The 20,000-nt window shown below is 40.2% G+C and overlaps 2 protein-coding genes across 2 annotated transcripts in view; both read right to left on the reverse strand.

Moving 5' to 3' along the window:
• Positions 1–19,435, reverse strand: part of LOC125292220 (interleukin-1 receptor type 2) — a 41,001-nt gene extending 21,566 nt beyond the window's left edge. The window contains exons 1-2 of the mRNA XM_048239426.1: positions 19,156–19,435; positions 17,608–17,737 (exon numbers count right to left, since the gene is read on the reverse strand). Coding sequence (XP_048095383.1) covers positions 17,608–17,737; positions 19,156–19,435 — 410 coding nt within the window. The remainder of the gene's footprint in view (positions 1–17,607; positions 17,738–19,155) is intronic.
• Positions 18,685–20,000, reverse strand: part of LOC125291819 (mitogen-activated protein kinase kinase kinase kinase 4-like) — a 35,374-nt gene continuing 34,058 nt past the window's right edge. The window contains 1 exon segment of the mRNA XM_048238707.1: positions 18,685–19,567. Coding sequence (XP_048094664.1) covers positions 19,484–19,567 — 84 coding nt within the window. The 3' untranslated portion in view covers positions 18,685–19,483.

Consider the following 20,000-nt stretch of genomic DNA (forward strand, 5'->3'; position numbering starts at 1 on the left):
ACACACAATAGCCCAGGCTCCAAACACACACACACACACACACACACACACACACACACACACACAATAGCCCAGGCTCCAAACACACTCACACACATCACATACACACACACTCACACACACACACACACACACACAAACTCACACACACTCTCACACACACACAATAGCCCAGGCTCCAAACACACACACACACACACAATAGCCCAGGCTCCAAACACACACACACATACACACACACACACACACACACACACACACACACACAAACACACACTCATGCACGCTGTGACGAAACTACCTCGAGTTTCCGTCTAGTTTGGGGCAGAAGCAGAGAGCAGTAGTGGCAAAGTGCAGAAACTGCATTTAATTTAGTGCAAAATAAGAGCAAATGAAAAGATCCATGCACAGCTTGTGAAGAAAAGTAGAATAGTAAGAATAGTAAGAAAAGTATAATAGTAAGAAAGGTATAATAGTAAGAAAAGTATAATAGTAAGAAAGGTATAATAGTAAGAAAGGTATAATAGTAAGAAAAGTATAATAGTAAGAAAGGTATATTAGTATAGCAAAAAATTAATAAGTAATTCAGCTATCAACCATCCTAAAGTCACGGCTAGGTCCACACGAAGACTGTTAAACATGCTGGTTAGCAGTAGCCTGTTATTCCAGAGAGCTCATCGATGTTTGATTGTATTGTCACCGAAGTAACTAGATGTACCGCAGAGCGGTACAAAATATGACCGCCGCCCAGTCCAGCACATTTTTTCCACAAAAATAAATCACGCTGAAAGGCATATATAATTCTAACTGTCTCACTAAACTGCATTATGCACACTCAATTCTCACTGGTATCTGCTAGACAACAAGTACCAAAACATGATTAGTTCATAGATTTCACATGTAAAATTCATTTTATACAACCCCACCCCCATCTTGCCTATTCATAATTCTGAGAAATTCTTGAATTGTGTGCATGTCTGCGTGTACATGTTTATGTTTATGTGTGTGTGTATGTGTGCCTGTGTATGTGCCTGTGTGTGTGCATGTGCATGTGCATGCATGCGTACATATGTCTACTGTGTGAGTATGTGTCATACATAGTATTACTATGAATGTATGTGTGTGCGTGTGTATCTGTTTATGCACATGGAATGGGTTAACATGACCCCTGGAGGCAAACATACGAAAAAAAATGGTCATCCTAGGCCCTAAGGTTCTCAAGATATTCACAGAAAACTCTGTTGGTGTACAGTCACAGTGTACACATAAATTATTTTATTGTAAGGCCCCCCATGAACGAAAGTTCACGAAACTTGGCATGCATTCGGAGGGTGTCATAATAATCCTACACTTTCAATTTCGTGCAGTTTTGACCATGTCAGCCAGAGATATTGTGATGAAAAGACCTTTTGCTTTTTAATTTTTAATTAGGTGGCGCTATACATGAAAAAGTGGTAATGGGATGGGTTGACATGGCCCCTTAAGACCAACATACAAAAAAAAGGTGGTCCTCCTAGGCCCTACGGTTCTCGAGATATTCACAGAAAACTGTCTCCGGCCACCTACAGGCCAGTTGGTGTATAGTAACATAAATTCATTTATTGTGTGGCCCCCCATGAACGGAATTCCATGAAACTTGGCGTGCATTCAGAGGGTGTCATAATAGATAGATAGATAGATAGATAGATAGATAGATAGATAGATACTTTATTGATCCTCAAGGGGAAATTCAAGGGTCTCGGTAGCATACAGACATAACACACAACATGCACTTACAGTAGAAGTGGTAAACATAAGTGTAAGTATAAACATATAACTAAACTCCACTGTACAATAAAGACAGTAGAAGATAAGACAGATAAGAAAACTAACAAAACTAAAAACTAAATACACTATATAAGTTAAATTAAGAAAGTCCAATGTGCTTGAGGGTGATCAAGCATAAGACGCTTGTAGTGACAGGGCCAGGACTGGTGATGTGCTAAAGGGAGTGAGTGTCATGGTGAAGGTGCAAAAAGTCCAGCCAAAAACTAAATACACTATATAAGTTAAATTAAGAAAGTCCAATGTGCAAACAGTAGTCCAGCCATAGTCCTTAGTTATGTGTGCCTGGCAAGGTGCTCAAGAGAGTGAGTGAGTGATGTCATAATGATCCTACACTTCCAATTTTGTGCAGTTTTTACTTTGTTAGGTCACAGATACCTGCGATTACAACAGCTCATTTTTACTTTTTTGTGTTTAACTAGGTGGCGCTATATATGAAATGAGTGGTTATGGAATGGGTTGACATGGCCCCTTGAGATCAACATACAAAAAAAGGTGGTCCTCCTAAACTCTACGGTTTAGGAGATGTTCACAGAAAACTGTGTCTGCCCTTCCCTCCTTTCGGGGGGTCCAGTCCAGTGGGGGGGGGCTACAGATCAAAACGAAAAACGATGGTTCCATGCTATCCATGTGGGGTTACATGCCCACCAAGTTTCGTGTACCCCGGTCTTTCAGTGTCCCGGGAATCCTTGACGGAAATTTGGCCATGTGAAAAAAAAAAAAAAATCTGACTAAACCTATGTGACTGCCGCTTTGCTGCAGGGCAGTCATAATAAATTTACTATAGACGTCACAAGACAACACTAGACTCCACTCTAGACTAACAGAGGGATGAACATATATGCAGGTGGCCAGCACCATTCTAAATTGCAGGGGTAGACAAAACAAACAATTAACACATAATTCACGAGACAGACTCTAAGACAAAATAGTAATGTTCCTCCATGAACTAACAGTAAACACATTCAAAGAGGTACATATAGGGAGGAACTAAGAGGTACATATAGGGAGGAACTAAGAGGTACATATAGGGACGGACTTGATCAGGATCGCCCTGCTTCCCCCGCTTCCCACTTGCACATGGCCAGTTCCCTCCGGAACCCAATTAAAAGTCCATTGTTTCCCGAAGGCACCCCAGGTCAAAGGCCAGGTAAATAAGATGAAAAGTATTGGAGGGAAATGCTGCCAAATGTGCCATGCTTCCAATTTTTTTTGAAGAGGACAGACATAAGTTGCAACTGGTAAAGAGAGATAGCCATGATTATAACGGCGTAATTGGGCTAATAACCTACTGGACGTTGTAGCGTTGTCAACCTATTCGCAAGTAACATATTAAATGAATTAAAATATTAGCATTTTGGTATCATCCAAGATGGCTATTCATAGACTTTGCAAATATTATGCAAATATTGATAACAAAACTCAAGCTTGATCTGTGTATGCAGTAGGCCTAGCTTAGGCCTAAAAACAAAAGTAGCCTGAGCAGCAGATCAGCCAGTCCCCCGCTGAAAATGATGAGCCCGAAATGAACTATGACTATAGGGACTATAGGTAGAAAGGATAATAGAGTTAACCATATGAATTAAAGTTATTTTATGGAAGAAAGAGCAGTAGGCTATGACAGCAGTAGGCTACATGATCAACCTATATGGCTTGTTTGCTCAGAAGTGGGTGTAGTAAAGGAGCAAATCACCAAACAACAACATGATAGCTGACCCATGCAGAAAAAAACATGTAAACATACAGTAGTTCAATATGCCTCTTAGTGGAATTGTGGGATACATTTCAAATGCTTTATTTCTTCCTTCCTGTTTTTGTTAACTTATCAACCTATCCTTGTGGAATAGTGGAATATTAGCCTATAATAAAAACTACAGGATAGTAAGAGCTGAAATGTTGCTTTATTTATCCAATTTCCACCACCACTAAAAAAGTGGGCCGGTCTTGGGCCTGAAACTCCCAGGCTGAAAAGTGGCCCCACTCCGGCCCTGGCATAGCCCATAGTCTGTGCCGTCAGGGCATTAGACATGTATCTTAATTCACTCTGTGGTCATGTGGTTAGTTGCAACAGGGACATCTGACTTCATACACTCTCTCACTTCCCATTTTAAAATCAGCAGTCTCTCTCTCACACACACACACTCACACACATATGCACGCACACACACACACACACACACACTCACACACACACACTCACACACATATGCACGCACACACACACACACACACACACACACACACACACACACACACACTCACACACATATGCACGCACACACACACACATGCAAACACACACACACACACATGCAAACACACACACACACATGCAAACACACACACACACACACACACACATGCAAACACACACACACACACGCAAACAAACACACACACATGCAAACACACACACACATGCAAACACACACACACACACACGCAAACAAACACACACACATGCAAAACACACACACACACACACACACACACACACATGCAACACACACACACATGCAAACACACACACACACATGCAAACAAACACACACACATGCAAACACACACACATGCACGCACATACAAGCACACACACATGCACACACACACACACACACACACACACACACACACACACACACACACACACACAGATGGCCTCACATGACCAGAGCCATAATCACAAATTGCTAGTGAAATGTCGAGAAGAAACTATGATCAGTCGATTAGTCTCCATGGTTACATGCAGGGTGTCACAGTCAGAGAGCCAGCGTCATGGTTACATCATGAGCATCATTGTTACATCAGCAGCAGCTGTAACAGTTATGTCAATGGAATTGCGCCTATGTGGCCAACTGAGACTCTTTTCCACACGTCACTCTCACAGAGAAGGATTCGTCACACTGGTTTTGATGCAGTGCCATCTGTGGTCCAAAAGACCACGGCCATCCAATATTGTTTTTCAGCTCTATCCCTTGTTTGCAAAGATTTCTCTGGATTCTCTGAATGTTTTAATAATGGTACGTACTGTAGATCAGTGGTTCTCAACCTTTTTTCAGTGATGTACCCCCTGTGAAATATTTTTTCAGCCAAGTACCCCCTAACCAGCGCAAAGCATTTTTAGTTGAGAAAAAAAGACTTAAAACAGAGCACTGTGCCATCAGTGTCTAATTAAACTATTAAACTTTGGAACTAAGAAACACATACACATACACATACACATACAACTTCCTGCATATTTATTAAATAATTGTTTTTTAAGTATTTTGCATGGATTCTACTTTTTAAATATATGTATATTTTAACCCTTAATACCCTAAGCTGTTTTAGGGCATTTTCACTACCTTTATTCATAAGGATTTATTCTGGTCATTGTAAGTGCCACACACACATATTATATACATTGTTTTTTTCCGGCAGAGTCTAGGCTATCCAGATCTGCCATCATTTCATGTATTAGTACTAGCATTGATTTTACTTTGATTTTTAAAGAATTTAAATATAAGAAGCGTATTATAATTTTTTTTTTATATTTTGACATGTATCTCACCACAGCAAACTCATAGCTCTACATGCATTCCGTGTGTGTAGGGCAGACTGTCCTGAATCTGGTAATATCATTGCCACGGTAGAGGGATTCTCTGGGGCTGAGCAATTTACAGACATATGTGGTGTGCGCCTTACAGAAATAAATGCCATTTTTTTATTTAGTGATTAAAAATGACCTTTCTGCGCTCCATATCTGTAAAACAAACTGATCTGACCTGACTTGACCCGAGTTTACGTGTTAGCCTGTGTGTGCCTGTCTGCACTCATGATTCTCCACAACTTTTTACTGCATTGCCATGAACAAAGTAAAGGCAAAAGGTATTTCTTTGTCGAACAAATTGGGATGCAATGTGAGCCTTGAATTGAATGCCATGCAGGAATTTGCTAGGATCTCAAAACCGGATTATGAACATTCTTTGCCATAGAGAAACACACAATAGCGTTGGATTATAAACATGCTTTGCCACAAAAACAGACAAAAATGTGAGGTAAGTCGAGCTATATGAAGTTATTATTTTGCTGTCACTTCGTCTGTTTTATAACCCAGAAGGATGTACTTGGTATCAAATGATATCTATGTGTTCACGGGTTCGTGAGTAATTCAAACGAGAGTAATGGATGCGCAGGTGAACGCAAAGACTGTAAATATGATGCAATTTGATTTAATTTTAATTTGATTTTTTTTTATCTTCATACTGTAACATACAGACAACAGCGGGGAAACTTTAGAACGTTTCTAAACGGGTTTATTACGTTGAAATAGTTGCCACGTTCCCCTTTAAGGAACTATCCGATTATATATAGAGTCATCGTCTAATTACTGTAACCAGCCACTCAATAGTAAATCAGCACTTTGTGTCTGAAATCTACCAGCCACTCAACAGTAAAGCAGCACTGTAAAATTAGATTTAGATATGTATTGGCTATATATATATATATATATATATATATATATATATATATATATATATATATATATGATGTGTCTGAAATATTCCAAGTACTTTTATTTATATATAACCTATCATCTAATCTATAGTAACATATAACCACATGTAAAAATATGAATTTTAAGAAAGAAATGATCTGTCATGACCTCAACATAACAGAGTGGTCTGTTAACAGGCAGACAGGCAGACAGACAGAGATACAGACAGAGAGACAGACAGACAGAGATACAGACAGACAGACAGAGAGACAGACAAACAGACAGACAAAGATACAGACAGACAGAGATACAGACAGAGAGACAGAGAGACAAATATACAGACAGACAGAGATACAGACAGAGAGACAGACAGACAGAGAGACAGACATGCAGGCAGACAGAGACAGACAGAAGAGCGAGCTGGGCAGGTGAAAAGACTGACCTGTGTCTGCGGCATCATTCTGGAGGCTGCTAGGCTGCTGGACAAAGAACCTTCTTTTAGTTCCCCTGGACTATTCCAAGTGTGCGTGTGTGTGTGTGTGTGTGTGTGTATGTATATATGTGGTCCCAGAACTGGTTGAGGGGAACAACGCACACCCACTCTGTTTAAGGTTGACCTACTCAACGGGGGAATTCCTTTCCTTTCCCAATCACAGAAGATACCAACCCCCCCCCACACACACACACCACACACACAACATACACAAACAAACACACACACACACATGCACAGACACAAACACACACACACAACATACACACACACTGAGAGAGAGAGAGAGAGAGAGAGAGAGAGAGAGTGAGAGAGAAAGAGAGAGAGAGAGCTTGTGGTCAATGTGGTCTTAATATTCATAATAGAGTAGAATATTGAATAGTCATCACGGAACAGTGATTTCCTTTCAGAATGATGTTTGTCTCATGTACGCCTTACACAAGTAGATTAAACAAATTAAAGCAAACACACACACACACACACACACACTCTGCCTTTCAGAATCATGTTTGTGTCATGTACATCTTACACAAGTAGATTAAACAAATTAAAGCAAACACACACACACACACACACACACACACACACTGCCTTTCAGAATCATGTTTGTCTCATGTACATCTTACACAAGTAGATTAAACAAATTAAAGCAAACACACACACATGCACTACTTATCATGTATTACCACTTTTAAATTATTATTTGAAGTTGAACTGGCTCTTGAATACAATTTCATTACATTTAATTCCTTTTATGAGTACATGACAATAAAATACTTAACTTAAACTTAAACACAGAAACACACACACACACACATATTCACACGATGGCTTATTTAAAGAAGTGGAAAAAACAGAGATTGCACATGCAATACCTTACACACACTCACACACACACACACACATTCTCTCTCTCACACCATTGCACCACTCAGTTCCAGCTGAAGCTAGTACAGGACGTTCATCTGTTTCTGCATGTACAATGATACTCCCTCTGTGTGTGTGTGTGTGTGTGTGTGTGTAGGAGCGTGTGTGTGTGTGTTTGTGTGTGTGTGTGTGTGTAGGAGTGTGTGTGTGTGTGTGTGTGTGTGTGTATATGTGTCTGTGTATGAGCAGGTGTGTGTGTGTAGGAGCGTGTGTGTGTAGACGTTCATCCGTTTCTGCATGTATAATGATACTCCCTCTGTGTGTGTGTGTGTGTGTGTGTGTGTGTGTGTATGTGTGTAGGAGCGTGTGTGTGTGTGTGTGTATGTGTGTGTGTGTTTTTGTGTGTGTGTGTGTGTGTGTGTAGGTGTGTGTGTGTGTGTGTGGACGTTCATCCGTTTCTGCATGTATGATACTCCCTCTCTCTGCAAATACATGAGAATCTCTTAGATCTCCACAAAGATAATGTACATTGTGTGTGTGTGTGTGTGTAGGACCGTGTGTGTGTGTAGGAGCGTGTGTGTGTGTCTGTGTGTGCGTGTGTGTGTAGGAGTGTATGTGTGTGTGCGTCTGTAGGAGTGTGAGCGTGTGTGTGAAGGAGTGTGTGTGTGTGCGTGTGTGTGTGTGTGTGTAGGAGCATGTGTGTGTGTGTGTGTCTTTTGTGTGTGTGTGTGTGTGTGTGTGTGTGTGTGTGTGGCCATGTGATAGTGGGCACATACAGGAGATGAATAACTTCAATCTATCAGTCATGAGAATTAATCAGATTGGGCAATCCACTATTGATGCAGGTACCTACTTGAGCTGGCACACACACACACACACATAATGCATCACTACCAGTAGAGACTGAGAGAATTCCTCTGAATGATGCTGCTGTGAGTCATACATGTAGAACTCTCCCATCATGTAACTGACTGTGATGACTGTTGCCATGGGAAGTGGCCTTTATGACATCACTAGTATCACAAGGATTCCATGGCATGCCAAGGTCTAAGCTTTCCATGACATAACAACTTCTAAGTGGAGTTGTGTGTGTGTGTGTGCACATGTGTGTGGTTGTACTGTATGTCAGTAAGCTGTTCTTTTGGGTGAACACATACACAGTTACATATAGCTGGAATTCACCAGAAGAATGTGCTCTTGCACAAGAAAACATCCTGTCGTCTCTTTATCTCTCACATACACACACACACATACACACACACACACACATACACTGACATAACTGAATCATTGATTAGATTAGATTAGATTAGATTAGATTCAACTTTATTGTCATTGTGCAGTTTGTGTCTTTAGTTGGTTTAGTTGCTTGGTTGTCACCGGGGTGCAGAGCTACAGTTCAGTAGGGAAGGGAAGAAGCTTCCTCTGAACCTGCTGGTTCAGGTGCGGAGAGACCTGTAACGCCTCCTGGAGGGGGAGTGGGGTGAGCAGTCTGTGGTTGGGGTGAGAACAGTCTTTGATGATGCTGCGTGCCCTGGATGGCCTCGATGGAGGGGAGTGAGAAAACAGTGATGCGTTGGGCAGTTTTCACCCTCTGCTGTGCTGTCCGATCATGGGCAGAGCAGTTGCTATACCCCTTGGGGATCAATAAAGTATCTATCTATCTTTACCAGACTGTGATACTGTGACAGTCGTTTCTGTATTTTAATTATTCTATTATACTTTGTAATTATTGTATGTACTTTACTTTTTATAATATTTAGAGTGCATGAAAATGCAATCTACTGTTATCCGATTTCTTATTAGAGTGCATGAAAATGCACTCTACTGTTATCCGAATTATTCTTAATATTAATATTATTAGAGTGCATGAAAATGCACTCTACTGTTATACGAATTATTCTTATTATTAAAATTATTACAGTGCATGAAAATGCACTGTACTGTTCTTCCTAGGCTTCTTCTTATTACAGTGCATGAAAATGCACTGTACTGTTATTCCAAGGCTTATTTTTTTCTTCTTCTTCTTCTTCTTCTTCTTCTTCTAACTTCAGTTAATGCAGCTTAAACCGTGTAACGAGAAACTTCATTCAAACTATGTTACGTGAGGTCTTACTTAGGACATGTGGGCTTTGTATTTTTCAACTTTGTAACTTTTATACTTTTAAACTATTAATTAAAAACTAGTCAAAATTTCCCCATAGACTTAACATGGGCTGATGACATCACAATAGAGCCGTTAAGCAATTAGAATCCTATGGCAGGTGTTCGGGCCACCTGGACCAACTGCCAGTCTCAGGCTTTAAGCATACAAACTGGCCCTATTAAGACTACACATCCTGTTCAACTGCTTCCTCTGCCAAAACTGTTTCAAAATAAAAGTCCTCACTACAATATTTCACTGTTAAACAATTTAACGCTTTTAAACTACTGAACTTTTTAACTGTTCAGCCATTGTAACTGTTACTTGTCATCAACTATGACTCCTACCCACTGTAGCTAGTTAGCTAAGTTAGCTATTTAACATGGTTAAGATAGTTAGCATGCTAGCAGACACTTGCTAGTTAGCATTTTTAGCAAAACTGCTAAAAATGATTAGTTAAGTTAGCTAAGTCACATGGTTAGCATAGTTAGCATGCTAGCATGTTAGCATCTTAGTTAGCATTTTAGCAAAACTGCTAAAAATGATTAGCTAAGTTAGCTAAGTCACATGGTTAAAGCATAGTTAGCATGTTAAGATGCTAGTTAGCATTTTAGCAAAACTACTTATAATGATTAGCTAAGTTAGCTAAGTCACATGGTTAGCATACTTAGCATTTTAACATTGTTAGCATGCTAGTTAGCATACTTGGTTAACATTATTATCTTTGTTAACATAGTTAGCATAACTGCTAGCAAACATTAGAGCCATTCCAAGTGTCAGTTATCGCCAACTATCTACCTAAATAATTTAACCATTTAAACTATCCACTTATTTAACTGTTCAGTCATTCCAACTATATTAAACCTCATCTACCTAGCAACCAATATAGTTTGTTTTTACTCTGTATGATATTTTACATCATATTTTTGCATTTTCATGCACTGTATTTCCTTCAGGAAATGCTTTTCTAGTTCTTATTCTTCTTCTAACGCACTTAATGCAGCTTCAACCGTTTAACATTAGAAACTTCATTCAAACTATGTTACGTAGGTCTTACTTAGGACATGGGTGCTATGTATTTTTCAGCTTTGTAACTTTTATACTTTTTAAACTATTAATTAAAAACTATCAAAATTTCCCCATTGACTTAACAGTATGATTATGACATCACAATACGGCCGTTAAGCAATTAGAATCCTATGGCAGGTGTTCGGGCCACCTGGACCAACTGCCAGTCTCAGGCTTTAAGCATACAAACTGGCCCTATTAAGACTACACATCCTGTTCAACTGCTTCCTCTGCCAAAAACTGTTTCAAAACAATTTAACCCTTTAAACTACTGAACTTTTTAACTGTTCAGCCATTGTAACTGTTACTTATCATCAACTATGACTCCTACCCACTGTAGCTAGTTAGCATGTTAGCATTGCTAACATTGTTAGCATCGTTAGCATTTTTAACAAAACTGCTAAAAATGATTAGCTAAGTTAGCTAAGTAACATGGTTAGCATAGTTAGCATGCTAGTTAGCATAGTTAGCAAAACTGCTAAAAATGATTAGCTAAGTTAGCTAAGTAACATGGTTAGCATAGTTAGCATGCTAGCATGTTAGCATGCTAGTTAGCATAGTTAGCATAACTCCTAAAAATGATTAGCTAAGTAACATGGTTAGCATAGTTAGCATGCTAGTTAGCGTTTTTAGAAAAACTGCTAAAAATAATTAGCTAAGTTAACTAAGTAACATGGTTAGCATAGTTAGCACGCTAGTTAGCATAACTTTTAAAAATGATTAGCTAGGTTAGCTAAGTAACATGGTTAACATAGTTAGCAGGTTAACATGCTAGTTAAAATAGTTAGCATACCTACTAAAAATGATTAGCTAAGTTAGCTAAGTCACATGGTAAGCATACTTAATATGTTAGCATGCTAGTTAGCATAGTTAGCATACCTACTAAAAATGATTAGCTAGGTTAGCTGGTAAGTCACATGGTTAACATAGTGCCAGTTAGCATAACTACTAAAAATTAAAACATTAGCTAAGTTAACTAAGTTAAGTAACTTGGTTAACATTATTATCTTTGATAACATAGTTAGCATAACTACTAGCAAACATTAGAGCCGTTCCAACTGTCAGTTATCGTCAATTATCTACCTAAATAATTTAACCATTTAAATTATCCACCTATTTAACGGTTCAATCATTCCAACTATATTAAACCTTATCTACCAAGCAAATCATTTAACTATATAAACTATCCACCTATTTATGGTTTATCCACCTATATTATGGTCATTCCAACTATATTAAACCTCATCTACCTAGCAATCAATATAGTTTGTTTTTACTCTGTATGATATTTTACATCATATTTTTTGCATTTTCATGCACTGTATTTCCTTCAGGAAATGCTTTTCTAGTTATTATTCTTCTTCTAACGCTTTTTCCGCGTTTAATGCGGCTTCAACCGTTTAATGTAGAAACTTCATTCAAACTGCGTTACGTAGGTCTTACTTAGGACAGGTATGGAATGTATTTTTCATATTTGTAACTTTTATACTTTTTGAACTATTAATTAAAAACTATTAAAAATGTTCCCGTAGACTTAAAACATTGCCGATTATGGCATCACAATAGGGCACTTGGAATCCTATGCCAAGTGTTCCGGCCAGAGCCATATGGTTCCGGCCACCTCCAGCAACTGTCTGTCTCAGGCTTTAAGCATACAATCTGGCTCTCTTAAGACTACAGATCCTTTTCAACTGTTTCCTCTGCCCACAACTGTTTCAAAATAAAAGTCTCCACTACAATAATTCCCTATTAAATAATTTAACCATTTAAACTATCCAACTATTTAACTGTTCAACTGTTTCCATAGCAACCAAGATAATTATACTAGCAAACCACTGTAGTAACTCCTTTTTTTCTGATAGTAGCCACCATGGACACCCTAGCAACAGCCTAGCAACCACATTCACAGTTAAAACCTAGCAACCAACATCATTAACCTAGCAACCAGCATAGCAACCACCATAACTACTCTAGCAACAGTCAGTTGTTATCAACTTTGACTCCTGTCAACTGTTTCCCCTGACCACAACTGTTTCAAAATAAAACTCCTCACTACAATAATTCCATTTTAAATAATTTAACCATTTTAACTATCCAACTATTTAACTGTTCAGCCTTTCAAACTGTCAGTTGCCATCAACTATGACTCCTGCCAACTGTTTCCTCTGCCTACAACTGTTTAAAAAAAAGTACTTACTACAATAATATCCTATTAAATAACCTAACCATTTTCCCTGTCCGACTATTTAACTGTTCGGCCATTCCAACTGTCAGTCGTCATCAACTACAACTCCCGCCAACTGTTTCCTCTGTCCTCAACAACTTCAACTTCAAAATAAGTCCTCAATACAATAATTCGCTATAAAATAATTTAACTATTTAAACTACTCAACTATTTAACTGTTCGGCCATTCCAACTGTCAGTTGTCATCAATTGATGACTCCCTGCCAGCTTTTTTTCTCTATCTGACCTCCATCTTTTTACTTAGATTATATTTTAGACAATATATTTAACAATATTTCATTCCGCAGCCATTTTTCCATTTTCATGCACTCGTAATTCCCTGGAATTACATTCTCTAGTTTTTAATTATTCTATTTACTTTGTGATTATTTTATGTACTTTACTTTTTATAATATGTTTTAACGATTGCCTGTTTATGACTTCATTCACTACTATTCTAAAGCACATTAAATTACCCCTGTGTGTGTGTGTGTTACCCCTGTGTATGAAATGCACTATATGAATAAACTTGTCTTGTGTGCTTGTGTGTATCGTGTGAGTGTGTGTCTCGTGTGAGTGTGTGTTACCCCTGTGTATGAAATGCACTATATGAATAAACTTGCTTTGTGAGTGTGTGTGTCTTGTGTGAGTGTGTGTATGAAATGCACTTTATTAATAATAATAATAAACTTGCTTTGTGTTTGTGTGCATGTGACTGTGTGTTACCCCTGTGTATGAAATGCACTTTATTACTAAACTTGCTTTGTGTTTGTGTGCATGTGAGTGTGTGTTACCCCTGTGTATGAAATGCATTTTATTACTAAACTTGCTTTGTGACCGTGTGTGTCTCGTGTAAGTGTGTATGAAATGCACTTTATTAATAATAATAATAAACTTGCTTTGTGTTTGTGTGCATGTGAGTGTGTATGTGTTACCCCTGTGTATGAAATGCACAATTGAAGTCTCAATGTGAGGTTGATCAAGATATCGATGTGAGGTTGAAAGGTTGAAATGAAGTTGTTTATTGACTGTGTGTGTGTGTGTGTGCGTGCAGGATGAAAAGCTGAAGTGACTTTTGTAATGTGTGTGTGTTTCATTGAACACTCTGAGGTTGACAGTGTTGTAATGTAACAGAGTACAAATACTTGGTTACTGTACTTAAGTAGAAATTTCACGTATCTGTAATTTACTTCGCTATTTAAATTTATGTCAACTTCCACTTTTACTCAACTACATTTCCTAGATAAAATGTATACTTTTACTCCGTTATATTTCCACTAAGCATCTTCGTTACTCGTTACTAAAACATAAAATTAGAAGAAATGTGTGCGCCTGCAATTAGGGAGGTTTGGCGAATCACTGCTCCTAGATTGCATTACGCACGCTCCGCACGCTGCACGCTCTATTTCAGCGTTTGTTTGTTGCTAAAGGAGGAGGACGCACAACTGAAACCGCCATGGAAGCACGAGCACCTACTGGAGGACCTCCCGTTATCATAGACGACCACCCCGACCATAGTGGTGAACTCAGTGAACAGGGTAGTGGTGAATATAACGTCATACACCCGTGGCCGTATTTGCAAGAAATGTTTCTGTACATCGGCTACCTGCCCTAGCGGCCTGTAAAAGGCTATTTATCCATAGCATCGCAGGAGTTGTCTTCAGTCCAAGAAGAGTAAGACTGAATCAGGCCCGTGGTGGGGAATTGGGAGAATTCCCGGTAGTCTATCTTTTCTTAAAGTAGGACACGTTCCACATTCTGTGCATGACACCAATGCAATGCCTCTGCATGGGTTGTAGCCTACGTGAGGGAGTTCTCCCCTCCCAAAAAGAGTTGGTTGGGTCCATATAGCCCGTCTTTTCCCAAAAAGTTTTCTCAGATAATGGATAGCCGAGCCGGCCCTACAGTAGACACAAGCGCCAGGGAAGGATGGATGGTAGAAAGAGGCCAGGAGGGACTGAGCAGCAGATCAACCAGTCGACCACTGAAAATGATGAGCCCGAAATTAGTGATGAGGAGGCTACAGGGACAAGTAGAGAGGATAAATTAAAGTTATTTAATGTAAGAAAGAGCAATTACCCTACATGATAAACCTATATGCCTTGTTTGCTCAGAAGAGGGTGTAGTTAAGGAGTAGGCTAAATCACCAAACAACAATATAGCCTACCCATGCAAAAACATGTAGCCTAAACATTAGTTCAATATGCCTCTTTGTGAAGCGTGGGATAGGCTACATTTCAAAGGCTTTCTTTCTTTCTTTCTTTCTTTCTTTCTGTTTTGGTAACTTATGGAATAGTGGAATATTTTTTGTTAACTTCTCAGTTGAAGTGAATTATTATATAACCTTTACACATTTGTTGAACCATGGTACTAATAAAAACTACAGGATAGTAAGAGCTGAAATGTTGCTTACTTTATCCAATTTCTGGCAACTTTGAAAACCAGCTTCTTTTGAAGATGAACAGACACCTTTTCAGTTTCAACTAATGACTGGCATATTAGTAGCTGCTGGACATAGGTGGCCTGTGTGTGTGTGAGTGACGGTGACCTGGGGAGTAAGCCCTAGAAATGCTCATGCCACATGACCAAAATGTTCTCCCTACAAGCAGGTCATTTTTTTGTGTGAAAAAAATAAGTTATTTATTTTTCATTTCAGAGAATTGTGCCTAAAAAGTCCTAGAAAAGAATGTGATTTGATTTGATGAGTGAGATTAAGAAGATATGGGAACCCTGAATATGCTTTATGTTTTACTATAAAAAAAAGCCAAAATAAAGTTTACAATAAAAGTTAAAAATAAAACCGCTTGCTTTTTACTTTTTACTTCTACTTCAATTACTTAAGTACATTAAATATCAGAAAATTACTTTTGATACTTAAGTACAGTATATATCAGATACTTTAAGACTTTTACTTAAGTAATATTCTAAAAGGCAACTTTCACTTCTACCAAAGTCTTTTTCTAGTACGATACTTGTACTTTTACTCAAGTATTGCTTTCTAGTACTTTATACAACACTGGAGGTTGAGAATTTGAAATAACCGTCTTGTTTATTGTGTGTGTGTGTGTGAGAGAGAGAGTGTGAGCATGTGTGATTAAACCATCTTGTTTATTGTGTGTGAAAGCGTATGTAATTGAACACTCACATGTTGAGAATTTGAAATGACTGTCTTGTTTATTGTGTGTGTTTGTGTATATGTGTGTGTGGGCGTGTGTGATTGAAGGCTCAGAGGTTGGGTTTGAAATGACGGTCTTGTTTATTGTGTCTGTGTGTGTATATGTGTGTATGAGAGTGTGTGATTGAACACTCAGAGGTTGGGTTTGAAATGACTGTCTTTTTATTGTAAATAAAAGGAGAAAGGCTCGAGGAAAAGCACGGAACACACCAACGACACACACACCTCGCGAACCAATGCAGAGACACACGCCGCCGCTCCGCTCCACACACACGCTAGCAGAGCACCTCAGGGAACAGTACAGGAATGCTTAGAACTGTCAGAGGAATGCTTAGAACCACTACTGGATGGCTCGCCAAACATAATGTCATTACACAGGATCTGTGCTAGGAATCAATCAGCTAATCACTGGAAACATGCTAATCAGCTAATCACTGGAAACATTGGCACAGCCCTCAGATCGTACCCCCCATTCACTAAGAGAAGAGTAGTTAGTGAAGCATGGCTAGGATAAGCCTAGCTGAGCAAGTTAGTAAATTAGATAAGCCTAGCTTTGCAGGCTAATATGTTTACATAACTGAGTGGATCAGAATAGTCTGTAAACTAATAAGTTGGCATGACTCAGGAAAGCCTAGCTGGGCAGACCAACTGTGCAGTAAATGTGTTAGCATGGTTCAGGATAGCTTTGCTGTGCTAGCAAAAATACTGTATTAGCATGGGTCAACATAGCCTTGCTGTGCCAGCAAACATATTAGCATGGGTCAACATAGCCTAGCTGTGCTAGTTAACATATTAGCATGGGTCGATATAGCCTAGCTGTGCTGGCAAACATATTAGCATGGGTCAACATAGCCTAGCTGTGCTAGTTAACATATTAGCATGGGTCGATATAGCCTAGCTGTGCTGGCAAACATATTAGCATGGGTCAATATAGCCTAGCTGTGCTAGCAAATGTGTTAGAAGCAAGCTGCTGTGTGTGTCTCCCTCAAGCTAGCTGTGAGTGGGTCACGACTGAGAGTTAAATCATGAAAATAAACAAGTAATCACCTTAAAAGGTAAAAACAAAAACAAAGTCATACGAAACTATAAATAGAAAGGATGCACGTTAGTGTGAGAAACCATAAACACTGTCCCTGTAAACATTGGCATCAAATGAAGAGGAGCATTACCATATTAGCATTGCAGCCGTAGAGTCATTATTAGTAGTAATAATTGGTCATATGGACACATACAGATACAGAGACAACAGAAACACTCTTCACCCCTGAGCCCCAGAGCTGGGTCAGAACCAGGGGGCCGACAGAACCTACAGAACCAGGGGCCCGACAGAACCTACAGAACCAGAGGCCCGACAGGTCCGACAGGCCCAGGGGCCCGACAGAACCTACAGAACCAGGGGCCCGACAGAACCGACAGAACCAGGGGCCCGACAGGTCCGACAGAACCAGGGGAGGAGTTTACACCATCTGGAGTGACAAAGGAACGCAGAGCAAGAGAAGAGAACGCACACACACACACACACACATGTACACACACACACACCCACACACACATACACACACACACACACACACACACATGTACACACATACACAGACAAACACACACACACACACACACACACACATGTACACACACACACACACACGCCCACACACACACATCACACATACACACGTACACGCACACACACACACACACACACACACACATCACACACATACACACACACACATGTACACACACACATGTACACACACACACACACACACACACACATACACACACAGAAACACACACACACACGCCAAGATCACATAACACAGACACACACACAAATACACACACACACATGTACACACACACACACACACACACACACACACATGTACACACACACACACACACACACACACACACACACACACACAAGCACACACGCGACACACACATATACACACACTTAGCATCGACACACACACACACAAGACCACATCTGACACACGCACACACGCACACACAGTCCTTAGCTCTCCCCCCAACTCCTGAGTCCAAGAAGAACAGGACACACCATACACCAGGGGGAGACACACACACACACACACAAATGGGTGTGCACATATACACACACACACACACACAAACACATACACACCATGCACCGGGGGGGCATAACACCTGTATGCAGCCATATATGGGTTTTGTGCTGTGTGTGTGAGTCTGTGTGTGTGTGTGTGAGCATCTGTGAGTCTGTGAGCATCTGTGAGTCTGTGTGTGAGTGTGTGTCTAAAACTGGATCTCTCTTTCTCTCTATCACACACATACACGTATACACACAGACACGCAAACACACACACTGTTCAAATTCACTGTTCACAGCATAACATATGGAAAATACTAAATGCATTTCTACAGCACTAGTGTGTGTGTGTGTGTGTGTGTGCGTAGAGATGTGGACAGGAAGTCCTCTCTGTTTCTTTATTGGGCGTCCTGTAGTTCAGAGACTTGATCACATGACCACTGTGTAAAAAGAGGCGGGGCTTTCCCCGTGAGCTCGGTGAGAAATACATACAGTCAGTTGCCCCGCCCCTTACTTAAATACGCCCGTGTGATTGGGTGACAGGGTCAAGGGTTGAACAGAAAGGTCAAAGGTCAAACACTGAAGCCACATAGTTATACATAGTTTCTCTGTGAATCGGAATCATTAGAACAAGAATCGGAATCATTAGAACAAGAATCAGAATCATTAGAACAAGAATCAGAATCACTTCCATAGTTCCAAAAACATACTCACACAAACCTGGATCTATCCCACTCAATATCTTTTCTGTCACACACACACACACAGACACACATACACGCACAGACACACACTCACACACACTTTCTACTTGTCTTTTAGCAGGTGCCAGCTCTTTCACAAACATGCCTTTAAATATTCCCCTCATGTCCTCTGTCGTTTCCGTGGCAACCCTCACACTCCCGTGGTCCAACAGAGAGACACGAACACAGACTAGCATAACACTGAAGCTCCGCCCCCGATAGGTCAGCTGTACACGGTCCCCGTCTGTGACATCATCAGCGTGCGCCAGCCCGGCACAGCGCTCACAGCAGGGACCCCAGATCCGTGGGAGTGGTGTTGGATGTTTGGACTTGGTTTCCATGGCGGTCTTGAAAAGTGGGTGTGGCTGGAGGCTGGATGGGTGGAGCTTCTACCAGCTGAGAAGGGAGGTGCGGCCGAGGGTCATGAAGTACACCTGACTGGAGCCGCCGGAACGGACCGACGCAAAGAACACCTGCACACACACACACACACACACACACACACACACACACACACAGAGGGTCATGAAGTACACCTGACTGGAGCCGCCGGAACGCACCGACACAAAGAACACCTGCACACACACACACACATGCACGCACGCACACACATACACACACACACACATTATTTCACAGTATACTTACATTGCAAATGATCAAGATATTGACTGTACATCTGTGTATGTGCATGTATGTGTGCTTGCATGTGTGAGTGTGTGTGTGTGAGAGAGAGTGTGAGTGTGTGTGTGTGTGTACAAGAGCTGAGTACAGGTGCAGAGCCAATGAAATGCAGTTGACATCCAACCAGAAGTGCAAAGAAGCATTAAATACCAAGTGCAAGTTAAGTGCAGTATTACAGTATGCAGTTACTGTGTGTGTGTGTGTGTGTGTGTGTGTGTGTGT

The sequence above is a fragment of the Alosa alosa genome, chromosome 3 (assembly GCF_017589495.1).
Source record: "Alosa alosa isolate M-15738 ecotype Scorff River chromosome 3, AALO_Geno_1.1, whole genome shotgun sequence".
NCBI lineage: Eukaryota > Metazoa > Chordata > Actinopteri > Clupeiformes > Clupeidae > Alosa > Alosa alosa.